Source organism: Trachemys scripta, chromosome 14 (assembly GCF_013100865.1).
Source record: "Trachemys scripta elegans isolate TJP31775 chromosome 14, CAS_Tse_1.0, whole genome shotgun sequence".
In the NCBI taxonomy this organism is placed as follows: Eukaryota; Metazoa; Chordata; order Testudines; family Emydidae; genus Trachemys; species Trachemys scripta.
The window spans coordinates 13,220,903-13,246,752 of NC_048311.1; the positions used below are offsets into that span (position 1 = coordinate 13,220,903).

Sequence of the window (25,850 nt, forward strand, 5' to 3'; positions counted from 1 at the left end):
GAAGGGGCTTTTCAGAGGGTCAGAGGTTTTAAGGGCAGCAGGGATCATTACGACAGTTGTGCTCGGGGGAAGAAAAGCTGGAGAGTATCTGTGTCTGGAATGAAGCCACCCAGTTGGGGGGCTCCTGACTCACCTCCTCCTGCATCCCGCACTCCAGCAGCATGGTGACGCACGCCTCGATGGGGAAGGCGATCTCCCGCCCACTGACGACCAGGTGCTCCTCCAGCGGCTTCCCGAAGGAGGGCTTCTCGATCCAGGCTTCTGTTACACGGATCCACCGAGTGGGCAGGAGGGAGAGGAACCCGTGCTGGGTTAGGGGAGCACGTTCACCTGCTGGGGAAGCTGCGCAGGTTCCCGCCCTCCCCCCTCCCCATCTCCTGCGACAGCCATGTCTCTGCCAGTTAGGGAGGTCCCTTGGCAGTGAGGTTGCAGGGCTGCGCATCCCCACGTCCCACGTTTATGTGTGTGCACGTAGGGAGCTAATGCACGTCCGGGATGCATCTATATCCGGGTCTAGGTGAGCCAGGGCGTGCGATCCCCGCAGTGTCCCCACCTTGTATTGCTTCTTCAATGTCCCATGCTGATGCTTGACCCTCCCCCAGCACTGCTGCTGGGACCAGCCAGTGTGGGGTCGGCAATGGAAGCCTGGGCTAGCCCCTGCTCTTGGGCGCCAAGCAGGCTGCCCCTGAGCCCCTGCTGGCTCCAGGCGCGACGGCGTGGATCTGAACGCCAAGCCTCCATGCGGCCACCAGGCCAGATCACACCCAGCCTCACCCATCTGAGGCCTACCTGAAAGCCCCCCTAATGAAACCATCACTGCTATTGGTCTGGACCGCGTGGGGTCTACGGCCTGGCAGGAAGCGCCGAGAGGAGCCGCACATGGTGTCCCTCGCCCAGCTCCCATAATGCCCCTCAATCTTGCCCTGGAGCACCCCCAGCTAATCCAGTCCTGGGCCTCCCTCGGCTGACCAGGGTCTGCCAATCGTGCTAAGTGGTGGAGTGTGAGACCTGTCACACTCAATTCACTAGTGACCTGAGCTATTACTTCGACTCCAGGCTCCAGAGGCGAGAGGGCAAAATGCATCGACTCACTGCATGGCTAAACTTCAAACTGGGCTTCTACTGGCATAAACGCTGCCAGGGCTCCCGGGGTGGGAAATCCCCAGGGGACAAGATTACCATGGTGCATCGTGGTTGCAATGTACCTTAATCCAAAGATAAGGGGTGGATCTTTAAGGGCTGGTGCAGCCCTCCGAGCGATCAGCCCTGACTGGGACGGGGGCCCACTTGCTATTCTAACTCTTCGCTTTTGTGTATTCAATATACCAGGGGAGGCCAAACTGCGGCTTGCAGAACCCCCCCATGACTCCCCATTCGCCACGCACCAGACTGGGAGGTGGAGCTTGGGGTTCCTGCCCTGCCGCGGGATGGTGGGGCTTGGGGTTTCTGCCTAGCGGGCAGGGAGGTCTAGGGGCTTCAGCCCCATGGGAGACGTCTGCTGGGGCCCAGGGCTTCAGCCCCACTCTTGCTGAAGCCCCATGCCCCGGCAAGTGCCTCCTGCAGTGCTGAAGCCCCTACCCCCACCACTCTGCTGCAGGGCAGAAGCCCCGAGCCCTGGCAGGTGCACCCGGCTCTCAAACTTCTGAAGATTATTTGTGGCTCGGAGGGTCAGTAAATCTGGTCACCCCTGCAATATACTTATGGGGGTGGCAGGAGTAATTTACAGGCCGCAGTTCCCAAAATGGGAAATAAAGCTGCAACTGCACGGGGTTGCTCCTGGGAATGAGAGCACCACTAGAGCTGTTTGCATGGCTGCTAGTGGGCATTGGCCTGATAGCTACAGGACCGTTGCTTTAAAAGCGGGGAGAACAACGCTGCTTTAAAAGGTGGCAGGTTCTCAGGGCCTAGGAGATCTTGTAGGGTGGAATTACAAAGTTCTGAGTATGCAGTCTGCGGCCACAAACAAAGCCCACAGCTGCTTAGGACTGAGCGTTCCAGGGTTTGTTTTATTTAGCAGAGAGAGAGACTTCCCTGTATCTGTATTTCTGGGCAGGCTGAGGAATTCCTTTCCATTGCCAAGGGGGGCAGTTAGAAGCAATTCTAGCCGGGCTGATCAGCCGGTCCCAAGGGCCCCCTGAATTCACTCCTTCTTAATGTCCCGAAGCATGAGCGTGCGAGTGCATGAGCGTGCACGTGTGTGTGTACACACGTGTGCAGGGCCAAACATACGCTTACGAGGCTGTGTGTGCATACGGCTGTGTGTGTGTGTGTGTGTGTGTGTGTGTGCAAGAGGCTTTGCGTGCATGTGTCTGAGCGTGCATAAAACTGTGCATGGATGAATGCATCTGTGTCACTCAGTTCGCCACGGGGGAATGGGGAGGGAAGAACTCCACCTCCTTTCGGGGGCGGTCAGGAGTCTGCATGGTCTGTGCACATGACACAAGGAAAAGGTTATTTCCCCCAAAGGAAATCCAACAGCAAGAGACTCCCCTTTTTACATTCTAATACGTGCTGCACGTTGTGCCATGTGTTAATTGAAAGAATGACGGGAAAACTTAGTTCGATGGCCCAGTTAGTCTAGGTTTCCTTCTGCTCCCCATGCCCTAGAGCTTAAGTTCCCCTTCGTTCTGGCTCCATTTGATCTCAAGCCCGTGGGGCTGACGGAGAACCAGACAGACCCAGCTGGCAGTGGGAGGAGGAGACGACCGGGGTGGGTGCGACCTGCCTGAAGTAGCAGGGACTCAGAAGAGTTTGCAAGCAGGAGAGAACCTGACGGGGCCAGGGTTAGAGAAGAGCTGGGCTCTGTGGAGGGAGGTGCAATTGGCAATGGCTGGCAAGCGTGTGAGGGAGAAGATCTGGGGTTCGGTGGGGGCAATCGATCCCGTGTGGGGTTGGGGAGGAGAGGCGAGTGACTGTCCTGCAGGCGAGGGACAGTGGGGTTGTTGAAAAGCCATTGCAAGGCGAATGGATTGAAGGCGGGACAGTGCACAGGCCAAAGTCCCTGGTGGAGAGGGGGCTGTTGTAGCTGCAGGGCATTGATTGTGTTTGCAGGGGCTGGGGGGACTGACTCGGAGGCTAGAGGAGGAACTGACGGAGAACCGATTTTGACAGTTTCAGGGAAAGCGACCCTGCTGAGGAGGGTTTGTCCAGGAGTGGGGTGACTTGGGAAGATGGTGGGGGAATTTCCTCCCCAGTAAATCAGCTCTGAGCAGGGTGGGTGGAACTGCTTCTAACTGGGACAGGGGGCAGCAGTCTGTGAGATGGCCTCGCTACTGAGAATCCAGAATCCTGCCTCTGGTGGTGAGCAAAAACTGATGATTCAGGGAAAGGGGACAGACAGCACCTATGGGTACAATGCAATGCTGGAGATGGGGGGCTCTCTCATCATGCCCTCTGCTAATCAGCTGAGGCCCCGAGCTCCAGTCCGCCTTAGCTTAGCATGCGGTCAATTAAGAAAACACTGCGCACTTACCCTGCTGTGCTTTTATCTGAGGCAACACGTTCTGTAAAAGTGCTAATGACTTCCTATGGTATTCTGCTTGCACTTCTATTAACTAGGGAAAAGACAAGGGAGAGATATTACATCCTGCCATAGGAACCATGGGGCACTTGGGTAAGGGTTGGAGGAGGGGCATCTGGGCCAGAGACCGGTTGTTAACACAGTGAGGCATCATGCACAAGGGAAGGACTCAGACAGAAAAGCCCAATCCCCACTGGCACTTACAGTTTGAAAGTAGTTTGCATAGTCTATTTCTTTGGCCACGAAATTGTACATGTCAGCCGAGAGCTGGTCCTGTGGAGAGCACAGAATTAGCAAGAAGTAAATCACACAAAATCAAACCACCCTGACCAGCAATTACAATCATTTACAGGTGGATCAGGCTCGAAGGCCGGCACACAGGGTCAGAGATGCTTGCAGGCCGGTGCTGCACGCTGCTGGGATTGCACCGCCTTTGCAGGGCCACTTGGAAATGGCACAGACTTTATGGTGCATTTGATCCTGGCTGTTGGGAACATGGACAGTGAAACACAGATTTGTGGGGGGAGGGAATATATACAGATCTGGCATTCCCAATCCTGCGTGGCTCAGCTTTCGTTACCAGTCAGAGTACAAGATGGGGAGGCTGACGATGCAGGATTTGCAGAAGAGAAATAAAACACCTTATTCAGAGCAAGAATCTCCCCCTTAGATCCATAAGGTGGATCTAGAATCCGATATTCTGCTCCACAGGGAATTCCACACACATCAAGAGAGCAGAATGTTGTGGGAACCCCACACATGTTGGCAGAGCAGGATATCAGAGCCTAGATGGATCTGAAAGGGATAATTGTGCCTTGAATGGCGATGCATCAAAGATCTGAGATGCTGGAAAGTTGGGAGGTTTTCCCCTGCCTTTGATTTCGGAAAAAATCTTGCTAAATTCAGACCTGATGTAAATGGGTATAACCCCACTGACTTCCATGGCTGGTTACACCCAGGTCTGAGTTTGACTCAGGGGTTGCAGACATGAGGACAATGAGGGACTGGCCCACCTAAAACCCTCTGAGATCTCTGGTGGCTTTCCCCGATTTCTCATCCATTGACGGTCAAAATATGCCACGTTAGCATCCGCACGCCAACTGCAGAGCCCTCAGTACCTACCACACCCCAATCTGACTCTGCTCTCTGTAAATCTACGCAAAGGGCTATGCTAAGTACTATTCTATCCTAAGCACCAATGGAGCAGTCACTATGTTTGTGTGGGCATGTTCCAACTCCAGACGTGGATGTACATGCATACATCTGCATGCACAGCTGCCCACTGGGCACACATCAAGGGGTAAAGGCTTTGCAGGTTCTGTTTAGGTGCCCATTGCATTCAACAATGGTCCCACTGTTACTTTGCAAGGGTCCTGCCTGTGGAATTCCTGAAGCAGTTTTGTCCAGGAGGTTGGTCTCCACACAAGTACCATAGAGGGGGTTCAGCAGTTTCATTGAGTAGGGAGGAAGGAAAGCAGGGTTAGATAGCACAGCAGGTTAGGGGCAGAAACCCCCTTTTTGCACATCTGGGTTCTAATCCTGCTGGCGTCACAAGTGAAATGGTTGGGTCTTTGCTGGGTCTCTGCAAAATTAGCACAGCTGGCAGCCTCTGCTCATAAGAACCCAGGACTGTGGGAACATCAGGTGGTGTGTGTGGCTGTTTGCAGATCTAGATTATGTGACACAGCTGCATTTGTCAGAAGCATGCACGGGAGGTACTGGCTCTATTGGCTCCCCATTTCCAGGGGCATATTCCTGTCCCTGCCCCCCAATTTAATACTTCCCACCCCCATCCCTCCAACCCCCACACCCCCAAAGTCCTGCGGTAAACAGAACATGTGAGCCCAGGGAATGGAGACCCCCACCAAGGAGCTAAATGCTACCATCAGAAATATACCTTCAACAGCTCAGCATCTGAGCCTCTCCAATTGGCAATCTTAGGATGGTCAGTGGTGCCCTGTGTGTGGCCCTTGTTGGTCTTGTGGGAAGAGGAAGAAGAGCAATTTGGTTGTTTTATTGTCACATTATGAATTTTGTTAAACACGAATGTCAAACAGTTGAAGTGCAAACGTAAGAGAAAAGTGTAGGGGACACGCCCCTCTCGTTTCGCTGGGACAGGAAAGTGTGATTTAAAAAAGGAGAAAATATCTGAAAGTTAACAAGGGGATATGGCAAAGGGGACTTTGTGCATATCTCTGTGTGTAAGCTCCATTGTCCTAAAGAAACGCATGAGGACAACAAAGGGGATTGGTCAGGACATGGGGAGATGGGTGTAGAGAGGGCATGGGGGGAGCAGAGGTGCAGCTGGAATCAGAACCAAACATGGGGATGGTGAGTCAAGGCCTGGAGACAAGAATGGAGCTGGGCACGGAGGCAGAGATGGAGCCGATGACTGCGAAGGTCGAAAAGGGGGTGGATATGCAAGGAGAGGAGGAGGTGAAGGTGGAGATGAAAACAGCCTTTTTCTGAGAAAAACCCACTCACTTCTCCCACCTGCAGAACAGCGGATATGGGCCTTGTATCTGACTGGGGGAAAACACCGGGAAACTTCCTTACCAAGGCTCACTCATTGTGACAAATGAGTCAGTGCCCTATAAAGAACGAGGTTCTGAGGATCTGCTGTCGGTGGCAGAATGGGATAACTCTTCACCTCTGAAGATCTGGGTTCAAACCCTGCACTGACCGTAGTTCACACATGGAGGTCTGGGGTTTTTTTGGAAGGGCTCAGGAGGAATTGTCTCACCCCAGCCTCTGCCTCCCTCTGTCAACATTATTAAGCCACTGCACAAAGTGACATAATTCAGCACAGGTGCCAGTCTTTGCTCACGAGAGACCTTTGCGCAGGTGTATTTGCAGATAGCCGGGGGAGGGAGGGCTGCAATGCACTAGCAGAGCTTTGAGGGAGCCCCTGGACTGGAATAGCAGATGGGGGTGGAGGTCAGGATTCATGTGGGTGGGAAATTTTAACAGCTCCTGCCCAGACTATTCCAGGCTAGGACCAGTGGAATGCTTCCCTCCCACTTATTTGTGCTATATTTACTTACAGGTTTTAAAAAAGCAAGACATTTCATGAGGTTTTATTGCCCCACCTCAGGAATGGCTGTCACCACTAACCCTTTCCTGGTCCCTATGCCCCTGCCATGTCAGGTCAACAGGAGGCTATTGGCTTGTGATTCAGCTGTCATGTATGGTTCTCCTTTTCCCTACACGCACCCTTTGCCGTGTTATGACTGATCCCAAATGGAGAAGGCCAATCGACCGGGTTGATTTCAGATATTGTGGAGAATCCTTTTTTTAATAAGCCCTAAGATAATTATGCCAGCAACAAACTAAAACAGCAGTATAAGTAAATGACATTTCTCCCCAACCTATATTCGTAATAAAACATTTCCTGGATGGCTTTGCCCACGGACACTCGTGGCTAAGTGGCAATGTGCCCAGCCTTCCAGCTTCAGGTCAGACACACAAAAGTCCCTAATGAAAATAACGCAGAAGTTCGGCCATAAACATGAGCCGGGGGAAGGGGGAGCGAAGGGGAGGAGAAGACGACAGGGCATGTGAGGGTATGCAAGGCTGTCGGGCTTTTATGGTTGTGTGTTAGGGATAATCAGGAACAGCCCTCTGTGTCTTTACTTCGTCACTGCAGCTCCTCCCAGACTCAAACAAAGCTCAGCACATGGATGGACAGATTAGACAGACAGACAGAAAAGCGTCATTCCACTATGGCAGACAAAGTATTGCAAAATTCATTGCTTTTGCATATTCAAACACGTGCACCCTGATCCCGCCAATATGCATGTGCTTAACTTTAGAGCGGAAGTAATCCCACCAATTCCAATGGCTACTCATCATAGTGAAGTTAAACATATGCATGAGTGTTTGCAGGATTGGGGCCATGGTCATGTTAATGCAGAAAACCATGTTTAATTAACAATGCTACTAATTCAGCTCCCCTACTGGTACAATTCTTAGGCTGAGAGAGGAGAAGCAGGTCACTGACTATTTCAAAGCCTTTCAAGAGACGTAAACTTTAGAATGAATCTAGCCACACCCAGACATGACGAATTACTGTTAAGTGTTGAAAGGAACATCAAAGTCTATGCCAATGTCAATTCTGATACTCAGCTCAAAAAACGGACTTTACATGGAATAAAATTAAGTTACTCTGCACAACAGGAGCTTTGGAGGAGAAGAAAAGAAGAATGGACCCATGCATAGAAACCCTGGATGCAAAGCTATAAAAACACACACACACACACACACACACTCACTCACACTCTCTCTCTCTCGCCCTTCCCTCTCTTTTGAGATTATGATTAGCCATCAGTCTGCAACAAACTGTTCCTAAGTAGGTTGGTATGAAGCAGCGTCTGATTAGTCAAATGCTGCTTGTTCCCTAAGGGATGCATTGCACGCAACGTAAATGCTCTGCTTTTTTCTCTCTCTGTTTGGCTATTTTTGTCTGAGTGATTCATTAAATATATACAGCCCATTATTGCTCAAACCAGTAATGGGCAGCACTTATTCAGTAAAGTACCTCTATGCTGGAGCTGGAAGGTACAATTTCTAGCTCAAGCAGACATACCCACCCTACCTCTGATGGAGACAGTGCACTAAAAACAGAAGTGTAGCCGTGGCAGCACAAGGAGCTAGCCACCCAAGCAGGTACCAAAGGTCTCGGACAGGACTGTATTGGGGCAGCTAGCCCCTCCTGCGTGTCGTGCAGCTGTGGCTACCTTTTATTTTTAACACGCCATCTTCATCAGAGTTAGTGTGGGTATGTCTCCTTGAGTTGGGAATTACACCTCCAGCTCAAACCATGGACATACCTTAAAACTCTTTCATAGTTTGTAATATGCAGTGTTGTTGTAGCCATGTTGGTCCCAAGATATTAGACAGACCAGTTCGGGGAGGTAATATCTTTTATTGGACCAACTTCTGTTGGGGAGAGAGACAAGCTTTCAAGCTTACAGAGCTCTTGAAGTCATCTGCGTAAGCTCGCAAACTTGTCTCTCTCCCCAACAGAAGTTGGTCCAATAAAAGATATTACCTCACCCACCTTGTCTCTCAAGGTTTGTAGCATTAGTACCAGGGGTGAAATACACTGACACAATCTTCAGTGTTTCATTATGTAACTCAAGAGCTGGACAGGACAGGACAAGACAAAACCATTGGCCAATATTAAAAGACTGTAACTTGACCTATAGAGCTATATGCATATTTAACTTGGGTGCATATTTCTCAATCTTCCATGTGTTTTCTACATATATTTTAGAGATGGGAGAAAAGAAGTTGTGACATTCCCCCCACCTTTTTTGTCAACATTTGAAACTGATGACATTTCTCATAAAAATGTTTAAAAAACATTTTGACCAGCTGTAGTACATCAAATTAAATATGCACCTCGTGAGTTGCAAATTGCTTGTACTCAGAAAAGATATTTTAGAATTGGAAAAGGTACAGAGCGAAAGGCAACAAAAATGATTAGGGGTATGGAACAGCTGCCATATGAAGAGATTAAAAAGACTGGGACTTTTCAGCTTGGAAAAGAGACAACTAAGGGGGGATATGATCATAGAATCATAGAAGATTAAGGTTGGAAGAGACCTCAGGAGGTCATCTAGTTCCAACCCCCTGCTCAAAGCAGGACCAACCCCAACTAAATCATCCAGCCAGGGCTTTGTTAAGCTGGGCCTTAAAAACCTTTAAGGATGGAGATTCCACCACCTCTCTAGGTAACCCATTCCAGTGCTTCACCCCCTCCTAGTGAAATATTTTTTCCTAATATCCAACCTAGACCTCCCCCATTGCAACTTGACAACATTGCTTCTTGTTCTGTCATCTGTCACCACTGAGAACAGCCTAGCTCCATCCTCTTTGGAACCCCCCTTCAGGTAGTTGAAGGCTGCTATTAAATCCCCCTCTCACTCTTCTCTTCTGAAGACTAAATAAGCCCAGTTCCCTCAGCCTCTCCTCATAAGTCATGTGCCCCAGCCCCCTAATCATTTTCATTGCCCTCTGCTGGACTTTCTTCAATTTGTCCACATTCTTTCTGTAGTAGGGGCCACAAAACTGGACGCAATACTCCAGATGTGGCCTCACCAGTGCCGAATGGAAGGGAATAATCACTTTCCTCGATCTGCTGGCAATGCTCCTACTAATGCAGCCCAATATGCTGTTAGCCTTCTTGGCAACAAGAGCACATTGTTGACTCATATCCCGCTTCTCGTCCACTGTAATCCCCAGGTCCTTTTCTGCAGAACTGCTGCTTAGCCAGTCGGTCCCCAGCCTGTAGCAGTGCATGGGATTCTTCTATCCTAAGTGCAGGACAAGTGTTGAACCTCATCAGATTTCTTTTGGCTCCAATTTGTCTAGTTCACTCTGGACCCCATCCCTACTCTCCAGCGTATCTACCCCTCCCCCCAGCTTAGTGTCATCCATGAACTTGCTGAGGGTGCAATGCATCCCATCATCCAGATCATTAATGAAGATGTTGAACAAAACCGGCCCCAGGACCGACCCCTGGGGCACGCCGCTTGATACCGGCTGCCAACTAGACATCGAGCTGTTGATCACTACCCATTGAGCCCGACGATCTAGCCAACTTTCTATCCACCTTATAGTCCATTCATCCAATCCATACTTTTTTAACTTGCTGACAAGAATACTGTGGGAGACCGTATCAAAAGCTTTGCTAAAGTCAAGATATGTCATGTCCACCATTTTCCCCAAATCTAGAGAGCCAGTTATCTCATCATACAAGGCTATCAGGTTGGTCAGGCATGACTTTCCCTTGGTGAATCCATGGTGACTGTTCCTGATCACCTTCCTCTCCTCCAAGTGCTTCAAAATGGATTCCTTGAGGACCTGCTCCATGATTTTGCTGGGGATTGAAGTGAGGCTGACCGGTCTGTATTTCCCCAGGTTCTCTTTCTTCCCTTTTTTAAATATGGGCACTATATTTGCCTTTTTCCAATCGCCTTGGACATCAACCATTTGCCACTAGTTTTCAAAGATAATGGCCAATGGCTCTGCAATCACATCTGCCAACTCTCTCAGATGCATTAGATCCGGACCCATGGACTTGTGCATGTCCAGCTTTTCTAAATACTCCTTAACCTGTTCTTTCACCACTGAGGGCTGCTCACCGCCTCCCCATACTATGCTGCCCAGTGCAGCAGTCTGGGAACTGACCTTGTCTGTGAAGACCAAGGCAAAAAAAGCATTGAGTACTTCAGCTTTTACCACATCATCTGCCACTAGGTTGCCTCCCCCATTCAGTAAGGGTCCCACACTTTCCCTGACCTTCTGCTTGTTGCTAACATACCTGTAGAAACCCTTCTTGTCACCCTTCACATCCCTTGCTAGCTGCAACTCCAATTGTGCTTTGGCTTTCCTGATTACACTCCTGCATGCTCGAGCAATATTTTTATACTTGTCCCTAGTCATCTGTCCAAGTTTCCACTTCTTGTAAGCTTCTTTTTTGTGTTTATGATAGAGGTCTATAAAATCATGACTGATGTGGAAAAAATGAAAAAGGAAATGTTATTTACCACTTCACATAACACAAGAACCAGGGGTCACCCCAGCAGGTTTAAAACAAACAAAAGGAAATACTTCTTCCTACAATGCTTAGTTCACTTGTGGAATTTGTTGCCAGGGGATGATGTGAAGGCCAAAACTATACCTGGGTTCAAAGAAGAACTAGATAAGTTCATGGAGGATAGATCCATCAATGGTTATTCACCAGGATGGTCAAGGATGCAACCCCATGCTCTGGGTGTGCCTAGCCTCTGTTTGCCAGAACTGGGACTGGATGACAGGGGATGGATCACTCAATAATTGCCCTGTTTTGTTCATTCCTTCTGAAGCACCTGGCATCAGCCACCATCAGAAGACAGGATACTGGGCTAGATGGACCATTGGTCTGACTCAGTATGGCCATTCTTACGTAGTAGTTTGTTAGACTGGTTTGGAATTCCTGAATAATTCACATCCATAAAACCACGCAAGTTAGTGCACAAACAGGTAGGGGATAGATTTTCAAGAAAGCTCAGTTTCCATTTAGGTGCTTAAATGGAATGGCCAGATTTTGGAAGTACTCACAAAATCTGGCTCCAGCTGTGGGAGCTAAGCACTTTTTAAAATCTAGCTCAAAATATACATATTAATGTTTTGAAATCTTGAGCAGAAGGCAACAGAGAAGCTCAAAGCGACTTACAATAGTAATAACACCTAGCTCTTACATAGGACCCTTAATCAGTAGATCATAAAGCAATTTACACAGGAGGTTAGTATCATTATCCCCATTATACAGATATAACAGGGAAACTGAGGCATGGAATGGCAAAGTGACTTGTCCAAGGTCACCCAGCAGGCCCACAGCAGAGCCAGGAACAGAACTCTGGTCTTCTGAGCTCCAGTCTAGTGCTCTCCCACTAGGCAACACTATCTCCCTCTTCGTGAAATTAGTCCCACATTATGCTGGGAGGCAAACAGTCATTTATTTCTATTTACTAGAAGATGTTTGGGTATCAGTATCTCTATTTTACAGATGGGGAAACTGAGGCACAAAGCAGGGATGTGATTTGGCCAGTCTCTCATAAACAGTCTGCAGCAGAGCAGAGCCCACAACCCAGATCTGCTAACTCTTGGTCCTATGCTCTAACCACTAAACCAGGCCTTCTCTTGCACATCAGCATACTAGGGTTCAACATACTATTGGTGCTGAATTTTGCAACAGTCCCCTGCCATAGTTCCCTAGGATGGAGGATACCTGGAAGAGTTTGCTTTCCAACCCCAAACACTGCCAGATGGAGCTGGGATGTGGGAGGGCAAAGGGAGGAGAGGACATCCTTCCTTCAGTCATTGGTTTTCGTCCACACTGACTCTTATCAAATGAACAAACTCTGGAGGAAAGTGCTGGTTACCTCTTGGGGCTCGGGTACTGCACACGCTGTGCCACAGCGGCTCACAATGCAATACCACACCCTGGCACCTGCTAATTACCTGGGCATGACACGGGAGAGCAGAAGCTGCTCACCAGCTCTGAGAGTTGTTAGCTTAGAGTTCTCCCCAACCTGGGAGAGGAGAGGGTCAGGGAGAGCCCACCCCAAGCTGTGTGAGATCAAGGCAGAGAGGATCAGGGAGCAGGCATGCCCTTACGCTGAATGGGAGGCAGGGGGAAGGTGCTGGGAGCGAGGGGGGGGCTCTATCCCCAGGTTGCAAAGGGTAGGTCTCACCTGGTGTAGCCGGAGGGTGATTGAGGGGCTCTGAAGTGGTGAGAGAGACAGGTCTCCTCTCCCTGCACCAGCAACTCCTCCTGGCAAAGGGTGAGGATTCCTGGCAGGGCTGTGTGAGGGAGCCTGAGACAAGGGCCGCTGATGCTGCCTGTTGGGTGGCCAGGGACTTCTGGGAACAGCAGGTCTCCACTGGCATCACTCTCCCACACCTATGACCTGCTTGCCAGCGTAGGCCTGCAACTCCAAGCCCCGAATTCCCCGACCCATATAAACCTTCTCCCGTTCCCTGGGCGAGATACCGGCGCGTTGATGGGCTGCGCAGCTGTGAGATAAGAGAGAGTGAGAGGTACCCTGCAAATCTCCACTCTGTTCGCCGCCTCCTCCATCTCTTCCCTGAGAGCGTCCGCTTTGGCACCCGACGGCTGCAGGTTGCTCGACAAACCTGACGACTTCGCCGACTGCTGCCACCTGAGAGGGGACGCAATGGAACTGGCATCAGCAACGAATGGCAGAGCTGCCTGGGAAAGGAAACAGCCATGCAAGGGGCTCAACCATGTGGGCTTAGGCGCACCCTGACCGTAACCACTTAGCTCAGGGTGGTCTCCATGGCCCGCCCCACTACATTAAAAAGCCAGGTGGCTCCTCTCTGCTCCAGTATGTGTCAGTTAGGCCTGGCATGAGGTCAGTTAACAGACTGGCTATTCTCCTGCCCGCCAGCGATCACAGCCGAGTTACTTCTCAAAGGAGGTGAGCAAGTGATGTGTCTCAGAGGTTGGGTTGACCCAGCCTGGAAATAATCTCCTGGAGGATACAGGAGATTGAAGCAATATTGAAAGGTTTATTTAAAAGAAAAAGCAGTTTCTAAAAGGCAAAAACCAGAGATTTCACAGATTCACAGCTAGAAGGGACCATTCTGATCATCTAGTCTGACCTCCTGCATGATACAGGCCATACAACTTCCCTGATGTAGATACTTATAGACTATTTTCAAATCACCCCTGAACCTGCTCTTTGTTAGCTAAATAGATTGAGTTCCTGGAGTCTATCTCTACAAGGCCTGTTTTCCAATCCTTTAATCATTCTCGTGGCTCTTCTCTGAACCCTCTCCAATTTATCAACATCGTCCTTGAATTGTGGGCACCAGAACTGGACACAATATTCCACTAGCAGCTGCACTGGTACCAAATACGGAGGTGATATAACCTCGCTACTCCTACGCGAGATTCTCCTGCATATATGTCCAAGGATTGCATTAGCCCTTTTGGCCACAGTGTTACAGTTCGGGCACATGTGCAGCTGACTATCCACCCTGACCCCTAAGTCTTTTTCAGAGTCCCTGCTTCCCAGGATAGAGTCCCCCATCCTGTCCGTATGGCCTGCATTCTTTGTTCCTAAATATAGGACCTTATATTTGGCTGTACCACATTATTTGCTGGCACCTGGTTTACCAAGAGATTCTGGTCTCCTCATATCAGTGACCTGTCCTCTTCATTGTCCATCCCTCCCCCAATCTATGTGTCACCTGCAAACTTTATCATGAACCATTTTAGGTTTTCCTCCAGGTCATTAATAAAAATATTAAAGGCAAGGCAAAGAACTGATCCATGTGGGACTCCAGTAAAAACAGAGCCACTTGATGACGATTCCCCATTTACAGTTACACTTTGAGACTGATCAGTTAACCAGTTTTTAATCCATTTAATGTGCGCCACACATATGCTAGGTTCTTAATCAAAATGTCAAGCAGTACCACACTGCCACACAGAAGTCTGGGGCCACGTCTACATACGGGCGCTACCGTGGCACAGCTACGGTGTTGTCGTTATGCTGCTGTTGCACTGCAGTGTAGACACGTCTACAGTGACAGAAGGGCTTGTTTTCCCGCCATAGGTAACCCACCTCCCCCAGCGGTAGCAGCTAGGTTGATAGAAGCATTCGTCCATTGATCCAGCACATCTACACCCGAGCTTATGTCAGCATAGCTATGGCGCACCAGCAACACAGCTATGCTGATCAACATTTTAAAGGTAGACAAGTCTTAAGTATCAACACTATTACTAAGGATTTGATTCCGTCATGGAGGTCACAGATTCTGAGACTTTCTGGGACTTCTGTAGCAGCAGCAGGGCTAGAGCAACTGTCAGCCCTGGGCCTATCAAAGCAGTGGCCCCAGGGCTTAAGCAGGGATTGGATCAGCCCCTCCTGGGGCTGGAGCAGCTGCCCGAGTTCAGCCCCCGGCAGTGCTCCGACTGTTATTCCCTCCCCCCCGCAGGGTACTTTTAGTAGAAGGCAGGGAGAGGTTGCGGGCTTCTGTGAATTTTTGTTTATTGCCTGTGACCTGCCCCTGACTTTTACTAAAAATATCTGTGATAAAGGTGATAGTTAAGGTTAAGCTTCTATCAACTTATAATCTTATCAAAAAATGCTCTGAAGTTAGTTTGACAAGATTTAATTTTCATAAGCCTATATTGATCGGCATTAATTACATTCACCTCTTTCAATTCTTAATTAATCAAGTCCTGTATCAGCCATTCTATTATTTTGCCTCAGATCGATGTCCAGCTAACAGCCCCGCACCCCTCCGACGAGCTGCAATCTAAGCCGCCATCTACATGGCCAAGGATGCAAAAGGAGCATCATCAAGAGATATTTGCAAAGACAGAGCTCTGGCAGGCCAGAATTTCACCATCGACAGGCAGAAGAACAGAATGGGAGATGTACTGGCAGGCTACGCGTGGGAGCAAGGTCTCCGAAGTTGTCTGTCTATGGAGAGAGAGGCTGCATACAGCCTCTCACCCTACAGTAACTCCTCACTTAATGTCGTCCCAGTTATTCGTTGCTGATCAATTAGAGAACATGCTTGTTCAAAGTTGTGCAATGATCCCTTATAACGTTGTTTGGCAGCCGCCTGCTTTGTCCACTGCTTGCAGGAAGAGCAAGCCTTTCTATTTGCTTTGCGATGCGCTTAGCTCACCTCTCAGGGCAACGATAAATCATAACTTGCATAAAAGGGGAACAAACTACATTTTGTTAAAAAATATTGCATTCTTAATAATGGAAGGCATTTGCAAATAACATACTGGAGGAATTTTTTTAAATAGGATTTTTATATGGTTAGCATCCTTTTACAATCCAGCCACATCACATTTCTCATCACCCTGCTCTCTTTTTATTTAAAAAAGTGTTGAAAAAAATCAGCTCCAGAAAACTCCAGACTCAGGCAAAATGTGTTTCTGCTCATATTATAACCACCTGGAAAGCTAGGTTTCTGACAGAACATGCTAGCCTGTCCACACCTCTGGCTGTGCTAGCTACATCTTAGCAATGCTCCAATAAAGCGGTAGGAGTCTATTTTGCGACGAATCCCTGCCCGCCTATCCAAGGCTTCACCAAAATGGAGAAGAACCAGACTTGTGCAACGAACAAATAATCCCATTTTGGACAGCGCTTGCAAGGAAAGGAATCTGCATATTTTTCAGATGGAAGCTGAAATGCTCATTTCTTAACCTGACTCCAGGGTATTTGCCAGTGGCCTGACATGGATCTATTGACTGTGCCTGTCATTCACCGGGACAGATTGACAGCCGCTGCCAGGTACTCCTAGAGGTTATAACACATGGTGGTGGCAGGATAGCTGGGCATGGCTAGCGCATTGGAATGATGCATGTGAACACACCCAACGCTAATGCAGACTCCAAAGCAACCTTCTCAACCCGTCTACAAATTGAGCTTAAGTAAATAGATACATGAAAATAAACTCCTCAATAGAGTGATCATGATGGAAAATCGATACTAACTGGTCCTAAGTAAAGCGGAGTCCCCCACACCGTATTCCCCCATGGGCTTCTTTAGACAGAAAATCAAAAATACTCTATGTGGTAAAAGCTGAGCTGGGCTAACGGGACGGATTCAGGCTGGCTCTGATAGATTTAACGGCACAGAACTGACCAGTCAATGCATCCTGATTGTTTTATTTAGTTCTGGAGGCCTAGATGGAATCAGGTCATGAGAGTCTCAGTCCTCTGTCACCTTCCCAAATCCGCCGATAGGCATGGCACCAATTGGGGCACCTGCTTGGCACTCCCAGCTGATGGGCCAAGGAATGAATGAGTGACACAGACTGAGGCCCAGTGGTGGGGTGGCATGGAAGAAACGTGCACCACTACTGCTTAAACTATCCATGTTGTCTGGACAAACAAAGCACTTCCCGCTCCAGAGCTTTCAATCCACTGCTTTGAAATCAGCTGTAATTCACTCGGGAACATTTCTTAAAAACGACAGAAGTTGCTTCGAAGATCATTTCCCCAAACTCATTGAAAGAGGAAAACCGGCTGGGCAGTGAAGCCAGCTGGAGGGAGACCGACTGAGATGATGCTTCCTACCTTGTCCTTGAGGAATCCATGTCCAGGACTAATTTTGCTAAATGCTTCCTCTGTTTTTGGATATTTGGGATTTCCACCTGCAACAAGGAGACAAAACACCACAGATGGAGCTGTCAACTGCCCAGGACAGGAACTCCCCACCTCTTGGGGCGACTGCACCTGTCTACAAGTGAAGACCTTTGCTGCCCAGCCACTTCTCAATGCCTCCCGTTCGATTGGGCAAACATTGACTCCCAATGCGGGCCGGTCGCCAGTCACAGCAAGACTGGCATGCTCACGGGAGGCTCTGCCATGGGGCCCGCCCCCCACTCGGAAAAGAGAGAGAATTAAATCAGAGTAAAACAGGTTCCCAGTTCTATGCTCTATTCACTGTTCATTCGTTGGAATGGCTCTTCGGCACGCAGAACCCTTGCAGGAAGAACAGCTCAGAGGCACTGTAGAATCTGGGGCATTTTGCACACGTCTGTCTGCCTGGCGTGCAGGAGGTATAAAGCAACAGCAGCAGCCGCATTTCACTGAGCAGCCCAGGCACCCTGGCAGAGCACAGGGGAGCACTTGCAAAAATGCCCTGAATTAAAAATTACAAATAAAACTAAGGCAAGTTGCGGGCCCCCGCCCCTATAACCTAAGGCTGCCTAGAACAGCACAAGTGCCTTTGCAGACCAGGAAGGCAAGATGGGAAGTGTCAGCACACAGAGACCCAGCACAAAGACTTGTTGTTCTGGACCTGATCTATAATTCATTCCATGCATGGGATGCCCATTGAAGCCAGCAAGAGCTCTGCATATGCCGGGCTGGTAGGATCGGGCTGCAAGGTAGAAATGGGGAGCCTAGATCCTCGTCAAAAAGTCCTTGGGAGAATGTGCACCACTAGCTGGGAATCCCAGCCTAGGACACAAAGAAGAATCCTAATGAGTGGCAGTGAAAAAAAGCAAACAGAATGTTGGGAATCATTAGGAAAGGGACAGATAAGACAGAAAATATCATATTGCTTCTATATAAATCCATGGTACGCCCACATCTTGAATACTGTGTGCAGATGTGGTTGCCCCATCTCAAAAAAGATATCTTGGACTTGGAAAAGGTTCAGAAAAGGGCAACAAAAATGATTAGGGGTATGGAACAGCTTCCATATGAGCATTCGTGGGTGTTCCGGGGCTGGAGCATCCACGGGGGAAAAAATGGTGGGTGCTGAGCACCCACTGGCAGCCCCCCTATCAGCGCCCCCTCAGCCCCCCAGTGCCTCCCATGGATCAGTGCAGGAGAGTCTGGGGGGAGGGGGAAGGAGTGCTCAGGGAAAGGGGTGGACCAGGGTGGGAAGAGCCGGGGTGGGTCCTTGGGAGAAGGGGTGGAGTGGGGGCAGAGCCTGGGGCAGGGCCGGGGATCAAGCACCCCCCAGCACTTTGGAAAGTGGGAGTCTGTGCATATGAGGAGAGATTAATAAGATTGGGATTTTTCAACTTAGAAACAAGACAACTAAGGGGGATATGATAGAGATCTATAAAATCGTGACTGATGTGGAGAAAGTAAACAAGTAAGTGTTGTTTACTCCTTTCCATAACACAAGAACTGGGGGTCAACAAATGAAATCAATAGACATCAGGTTTAAAACAAACAAAAGGAAGTATTTCTTCACACAATGCACAGTCAACCTGTGGAACTCTGCCAGAGGATGTTGTGAAGGCCAAGACTATAACTGGGTTAAAAAAAGAACTAGATTAGTTCATGGAGGATAGGTCCATCAATGGCTATTAGCCAGGATGGGCAGGGTTGGTGTCCCTAGTCTCTGTTTGCCAAAATCTGGGAATGGGTGACAAGGGATGGATCACTTGACAGGACCTGTTCTGTTCATTCCTCTGAAGCACCTGGCATTGGACACTGTCAGAAGACAGGATACTGGGCAAGAGGGACCATTGGTCTGACCCAATATGGCCGTTCTTATGTTAAAAAAAAAAAAAAAACAGGAAGGGGTTCTTACTGTCTGCCCCTCCCCGTTAGCCTGCAACAGCCCTTTGCCAAAAACATCCACACAAAAAGAGAAGAAAAAACCCTACATTACTAATAGGTACCGGCCACAAGGGCAAACCAAGTAACAGCTGCCTAATGCAGGCCAACCACAGCAGGGTCAAACGCAGGCCCTGGAGATCACGTCCCCTCAACCTTTACTAAGAAACCCCAACACTGAACATGCTATACATCTGATAATATCAAAAACCACCTGAGGATTTGAACTGGAATTGGGGAGAGGTGTCCTGGTGGGTCTTGGGCCAGATTCTCAGGCAGAGCAAGGACTTTTACACTGCCTTAGCAAGGTGAAAGGCCCTGAAAGGGGATGCAACTGTAGTTCACCCCCACTTTAAGGCTCCTCTACGCTGCCAGAGTGGTCAAAGAGGCCTGATTGTAAATGAGAACCAGGCTTCTTGTTTTCAAGAGGATACTGTCAGCGTAAGCCTGCTCTGTGCACACAGTATAACTATGTCAGGTCGGGGTGGAATTTTTCACGGAAATAGTGATCATGCCAGTATAGCCCCTAGTGTGGACACAGTTCTACCAGTATAGAGAGCTTTACACCAGCACAGCTCACGCCCCAGTGCAGTTAAAGTAGTCCGACTTTTGTATTTAGATAATGCCTTAGTTTAGGTCCAAAGTTCAGGCCTTTTAATGAAGAAAATAAATATATAAACAGAGCCTGATTCTGCTCTCATATCACTACAGATTCTACTGGCATTGTCCATATTTACGCAGGTGGAGATGAGATCAGAACTGAGCTCAATGGGTTTTGCAAGACTCAATAGGAGAAAATTTTCCATGAAATTAAGGAAAAAAGTCAATGAAAACACATTTTTTCCCTGCAGCTTTGGAAATCCAAACACAACAGCCACCTGCAAGGGCCAGGAAAACACAAAGCAAAATTGACTAGCAATAAAATGAATGTGAGCAGGGCAGCGTCACTGACCAAGCTGACTGAAGCACAAAGCAAGTAAAACAGGACAAATGGCAAAATATAAAACAGATCTAATTTCTTTCATTAATGTTTACAGCCTCTGGTGCGCTCAGCAACACGGGTAAGATCTCTGTTCGAAATATAGAGAAGTGATTTTTATTTTGACAGTGTCTCCTTAGAACATATAATGATTGTTATTAATGATCACACTTTGTATTAAGGTTCCATTTATAAATAGGTTATAAATGATTCATAATTAATAGAGGTTTAATAAATGGTTAATCAACTGTTATAGAGTCCAGGGAGTCAACAGATTGCTTATAACCATTGCTTATAACTGCCTATAATACCTTGTACTGCTATGCTTCTAACCATCTCTTACATGTACTACTCACATCCGTAACATGCATAAAACATTCATTAATCATGTATTAATTCTTAAGGAACTATTTATAAAGGGAACCTTAATATAAAAGTTGACCTTGTTATTCATTATTTGTACAGCACTCAAAGTGCATCGAGATAAACCGAGAAGCAGGACAAACGCCTGTGCTGGTGATCGGCAGTGGGAAAGCATTGTAGGAAAAACACCCATGGAAATGGTCAGAGTCTATTATTCATTGCAATGGAAAGGGAACATCAAAATCTCATCTTCCGTCCTCAAGGCCAAAGTGTTTGTACCTGTAAAACTATTCTGGTTGGGAGGAGTGATTATTTTTTAAACCAAAATAGCTACACCAGTGTAACACCCAGTGTGGATGCAGGTATACAGGTATAAAAGGTGCCTTATACTGGTACAGCTTATTCCCCTTCTGGTACAGCAAGAGCTAGCCCATACAAAGCCCCTTTGTACCAGTATAGCTGTGCCAATGCTAGGGGGGCGAGGCATGGCTTTCATTGTACATTATATATTTCATTATATAAAGCCCTACCGCTTGTGAGTGCTGGGACTGGACACTGGGCATCTTCCCAGCTGTGAACACAAACCCGGGTAAGCCCCTGAGGACTGGTACTGGGATATGGTGACTTACCACGTGGTCACCGGCCCAGATCTGGCCCCAAGTGCCTGAGGAGACCGAGGGCCTGATCCAGAGCCCACAGAAGTCAGTGGAAAGACTCCCGCTGGCTTCGGATCCGACCCCAAATGTCGTTAGCTCTGGTGTATCTGTCTGGTGGTTTGTGAGGTGAGCTGCCTGTCTGGCTGCAGGACCCCCATCACAGAGACATCATTGCAGGGGGCGCTTGCTGCCATGGTTCCTGGCAGCCTGCACTGCAGGGCCAATGATTGACAGACTGGAGAGGCTCCTTTCTCCCAGCCCCCAGGGAGGGTCCCTGCAGGGGGAAGGGCAGGGCACATGGGGTGGCAGTGAAGGGTGCGTGCAGTGCCCCTGCTGGCCGTGGATAAAGGCACAGCCCAGTGAACACTGGATCTCTGGGGCCCAATCCTGGAAGCCTGCACTCACGTGAGTAACCGTTTGCAGGATCAGGCCAAGGTGAAGACTTGGGCAACCAGGGCTGCCCACCAGGAGCCTTTCTCCAGCACTATATCTGCTCAACAAGCCCTGGCAGGGACAGTGCAAGCTTCTCCCAGCTCCCTCTTCAGTCAGACATTCCTTCGGGATCCCGGGGGGATGGAGGCTCTTCCACACATGCTCACACCATTCCGCATCCCAGCAGGCAGAGAACGGGGAAGAGAAACACTGAAATGACTCTCCAGCACCCCCTCCCATCTCCTTTCTACTGGGTTCCCCTCACACACTGAGCGTGTGCAACCCCACCCCGAAAGGCACCGCTGAAGGGGAGTGACTGCACTCTGCAGAGCTCATCACTGCTGCTCCAGGCACCGGCCAGAGGGGTCAGTGTCTCAATCCCCCTTACCTCAGCTAGCACAAACAGAGGGTCGATCACATCCCGTTCTACTTCCAGCTCAAAATGGATGAGCTCCTGGGCTAGTTTATCCTCCACCTCGCCGCATAGTTTGAGCATCTTCCTACGAAAGGAAAGAGACAGGGGACGCGCTGCGTGAAAACCCAGCTCCAGTGCCCCCCCGCCCCCGGTATGCTCACATGAGCGGTGCGGCTGAGACATGAAAAAGTGCAACTTGGCGGCTTGTGCACCACAGGAATGGGACTGGACACAAGGGCGCTAGCTGACATCTTCTGCATGAATGCACCGGCCTGCAGACAAAGGCATGGCAAGATGAGAGCGAGGCCTTGTGCCACACGCCTCAGCCAGCTCCGGGACAGGGGGTGGAGGGCAGCAATACCCAATAGGGATGTCATTCATGGTCTTCTGTGGAGATGGTTAAACCCCCTGGAGGTTGGGGGAATGGAGGATACCCTGTGTTACTGGGGGTAGAGAGACTGGACGGGAGGCACCATCCCCTCTAGGAAGGTAGTAGAGACACCCAAGGGTGTACCATGACCTGTCAGGGGGCGGGTCAGGAGGGTGGAAGCAGGAAGGGCCATGGCCTACAGGTTTCTGGGACTCTAGTCTCCCTGTGCAGGTATGGCTGCCCCTTCGAAGCCTGCTGGAGGGGAGCACAGCCTAGCCAGAGACTGTGTCCCTCTGTCCCAACCCCCATCAAGGGGGGCAGTGGGACTGGACAGGGAGTGAGCAGAAACAGCCCATTGGGGTGCTGCTCGCCCACCACTTGCCAACCCCCACACTGCAGCCAGGAGAAGCCTGGGGAGCCAGCGTGCTTTGCTAGCATTTCACACCCACTTTGCAAGGCTGTCAGCCATGAGGCAAGTAGCCAGGCAGGGGAGAGCCTGGAGTGCGGCGGATCACAGTCTCCTTAGAGCTTCTTACCCCAGTAGAGAGTCGTCCCCTAAAATGGCGGAGCCTTCCATTAAGCACTGGGCCAGCGTCGTCAAAGGTAACTTTTTCTGCAAAGGAAGCATGCTGGGCATGAATGACTGTCCAACAGAGAGCAGCAGGGCCGGCCTTAGCAAGAGCGGGGCCCGATTCCTGGGGGCAGGGCTTGCTGCCAGCAAGCCCCGCCCCCAGGAATCGGGCCCCGCTCGGGCTGGGGTCGCGGGGTTTGGGTCCGGGCCGGAGCCGCCGGGGCCTGAGCCAGAGCCGTCGGGGCCGGGGCCTGAGATGTTGGGGCCGGGGCCGGGCCGGCACCCCGGGGCCCGAGCCGGGGCCGAGGGTGCTCGGCTGGGGCCGGAGCTGTGGGGCCGTGCTGGGGGTGCTCGGCCGGAACTGGGGCCGCTGCCCCGGGGCCCGTGCCGGACTGGAGCCAGAGCCGCCGGGGCTGGGGCCGCTCGGCCAGGGCCGGACTGGGCCGCGCCCCCCAATCCCGCTTACCTGTTGCTGCCGCCGCCTGCCCCTTTTCAGACTTCCCGCGAACATCTGATTCGCAGGAAGCAGGGGCGAGGGAGGAACAGGGGGCGGAGCATTCAGGGGAGGGGAGGAGGGGGAAGTGAGCTGGGGGCGGAGTGGACAGTTGCGGGGCCCTCTTAGGCGCGGGGCCCAATTCAGACGAATCGACTGAATCGGCTTAAAGCCGGCCCTGGAGAGCAGGATTCTCACTTGGCCTCCAATCCGAGATTCAGTTCTAACGGTGGGGCGGGGAGAGGCTGGGCTACATAGATTGGGATTGGGGGGCGCGTGCCCATTCCTGGTGAAAGGGTCTCTCAGCCCCCGTCTTGGCCTGGCTGGTGGGCCAATGAGGAGTCCATGGAGCCTGAAGGCTGCAGGACAAGACAACTGCTCACATCTTAAACGGTGCAGCAAAGACATATGCAAGAACCAGCCCCCAACCAACACCCCACCCCCGGCACCCTGTGGGGTGTGCGCTGGGACCGAGCACTGAGGTTCATGGTCCCATCCCTATCACCCAGCTCCATAGGGAGCACTAACACTGCCAATGCATTACCCAACAGGCTCTGGTTTAGTACCTAAATCTGACCCCCGACCCCAGGCTCTGCAGGGAGGTGGCTGCCCCTGGTCACACAGCTACCATGGGAGGGAGGCGCCCCCCACAGGAAGGCAAGAGAGCTGCAGGCAAAGCTCCCCAGCCCTCATCCTGCCCCAAACCCATACAGGTTTGGCAGAGAGCAGGCAATAGAGGAGAACAGGCTAGTGCTGGTGACGTTTGACAGGCGGAAGCTCTGCTGATGGCATTTCACTTCTGCTTCACTCAGCATTCTCCCTCCCACCCCCTCTGGCCTGTGTCTCGGTGAAGAGAAAGCAAAGATGAAGTCAGTCTCCAATCACACACCAGAGCGTGGCAGCTTGACACTCAGGTAGAGCTCGGCAGGGATTCACACCCAGCCGAATGATTTAATACACACACACCCTACGGGCCACATACATTCAAACACACCCTGTGCCCTCCCCCTTCAACTTAAGGTCATAGAAATATATGGAGGATTGATTCATTTACACACACATTAAGAAGACTTTTCAGTTTTCTACAGACTCCCTCTCAAGCCTGAGCCCTGGCACATCCCGTGCTTAACATCTGGCTGCTTGCAGCCCGAATTCTTAACACAGCCACTTACTGAGCGCTTGTCGGCATCCACGCCTTGCTGCCCCTGCAGACAGGCTGTCAGTTTCTTGTGAGTGCTGTGGGAGACCTGCTTCACCAGCTCCAACCGCTTCTCCACCTGCAGACGGATGGACACAGTTGGCAGCACATCAAAGGGACAATACAGCAACAGCCGCCAGCGCGCCAGCTGTGAAAAACAATCCAAGGGCAGCTGTCCCTTCCCCACCGACAGAACACTGCCCCTTGGAGCCTGTCACCGTGACCCTGGGCACAGCTCCCCGCTTCAAAGAAAGAGGCTGAGCAAGCCAGATGTCCCAGTTGCTTATGAAGCCAGATGTCCCGTTGCTCCTTACAAGATACATGGTGCAGCATCAGTGCCGTAACACGCACCGAGAGCGGGGTGGGGTTTTTTTTTTTTTGTGCAAGGAAATTTTAAGCAGGAGAGAGAATTTCATATGGAAGATGAAGTCCTGCCAGATTAAGAGAAACAGGAGCTTCTAAAGGAAATAATTCCTTACTGTAGCCTGCACTAGGCAGAGGAACGGACATGCTAGGAATGCCTAAAATTACCAGGATGCACAATCAAGTCTGAAATCTTGCAGCAAAGGCATTGCCCCTACAGTAGCTGCAAGCTCTCGGATCTGACTTGTCGTGATGTCCCAATGATTAAAGGCCTATTCCAGAGAAATTCCACTCTCTTTGTACAACCGCCACCCAGGCATGATCCAAATGCACGTTCCATCCAGTGTCTCACACAACGTACTGCCTCCAGGGCTCACTGCTGCTGCTCCTGGTTACACATTTACTTCCTAAGGGGGTATTTATTGATGCACAGTCATTCGCAGATTGTATTGTTCAGTTCATTCACAAAAATTAATGCAACCTTTTAATAATATAGGAAATAAATGTTCAGGGATAGGATAGAACATTCCATGCAACTTATATCGGATATTTATATAGTATTTTAATTCTATATAGGGTTTAATCCAAAACACTGCTACAGGCTGTACAGAGAGGGATCACTTAGCACCCATGGAAATGCAGCCACTTCTGGAGTAGAGCCCAGCAGCTGCGTAACACCACACAATCCCTATTGTATCACTTAGGACAGGAGAGGGAAGGTTAGATAATCAGAATGTAGTTCCCCAAAACAGAATTTGGCCATGACATGAGGAATCCCTGTTACTGTTTGGGCTCTTAATAAAGGGTGATTAACCTTTGGAACAAACTGTCAAGGAAAGTGTGGACTCTCCATCTCCTGGAG

General features: G+C 50.0%; 1 protein-coding gene across 11 annotated transcripts in view; it reads right to left on the bottom strand.

Annotated features, from left to right (window-relative positions):
• ARHGAP44 (Rho GTPase activating protein 44) overlaps positions 1-25,850 on the bottom strand; it is a 153,297-nt gene that overhangs the window by 34,128 nt on the left and 93,319 nt on the right. For 7 of the 11 annotated variants that reach the window (XM_034789666.1, XM_034789676.1, XM_034789667.1 and 4 more), the window contains exons 3-11: positions 24,600-24,704; positions 22,900-22,976; positions 21,967-22,078; positions 17,145-17,221; positions 13,113-13,230; positions 5,418-5,498; positions 3,725-3,793; positions 3,473-3,554; positions 134-261 (exon numbers count right to left, since the gene is read on the bottom strand). In XM_034789666.1, coding sequence (XP_034645557.1) covers positions 134-261; positions 3,473-3,554; positions 3,725-3,793; positions 5,418-5,498; positions 13,113-13,230; positions 17,145-17,221; positions 21,967-22,078; positions 22,900-22,976; positions 24,600-24,704 — 849 coding nt within the window. The remainder of the gene's footprint in view (positions 1-133; positions 262-3,472; positions 3,555-3,724; positions 3,794-5,417; positions 5,499-13,112; positions 13,231-17,144; positions 17,222-21,966; positions 22,079-22,899; positions 22,977-24,599; positions 24,705-25,850) is intronic. The other 4 variants (XM_034789668.1, XM_034789669.1, XM_034789675.1 and 1 more) reach the window with 1 other exon arrangement.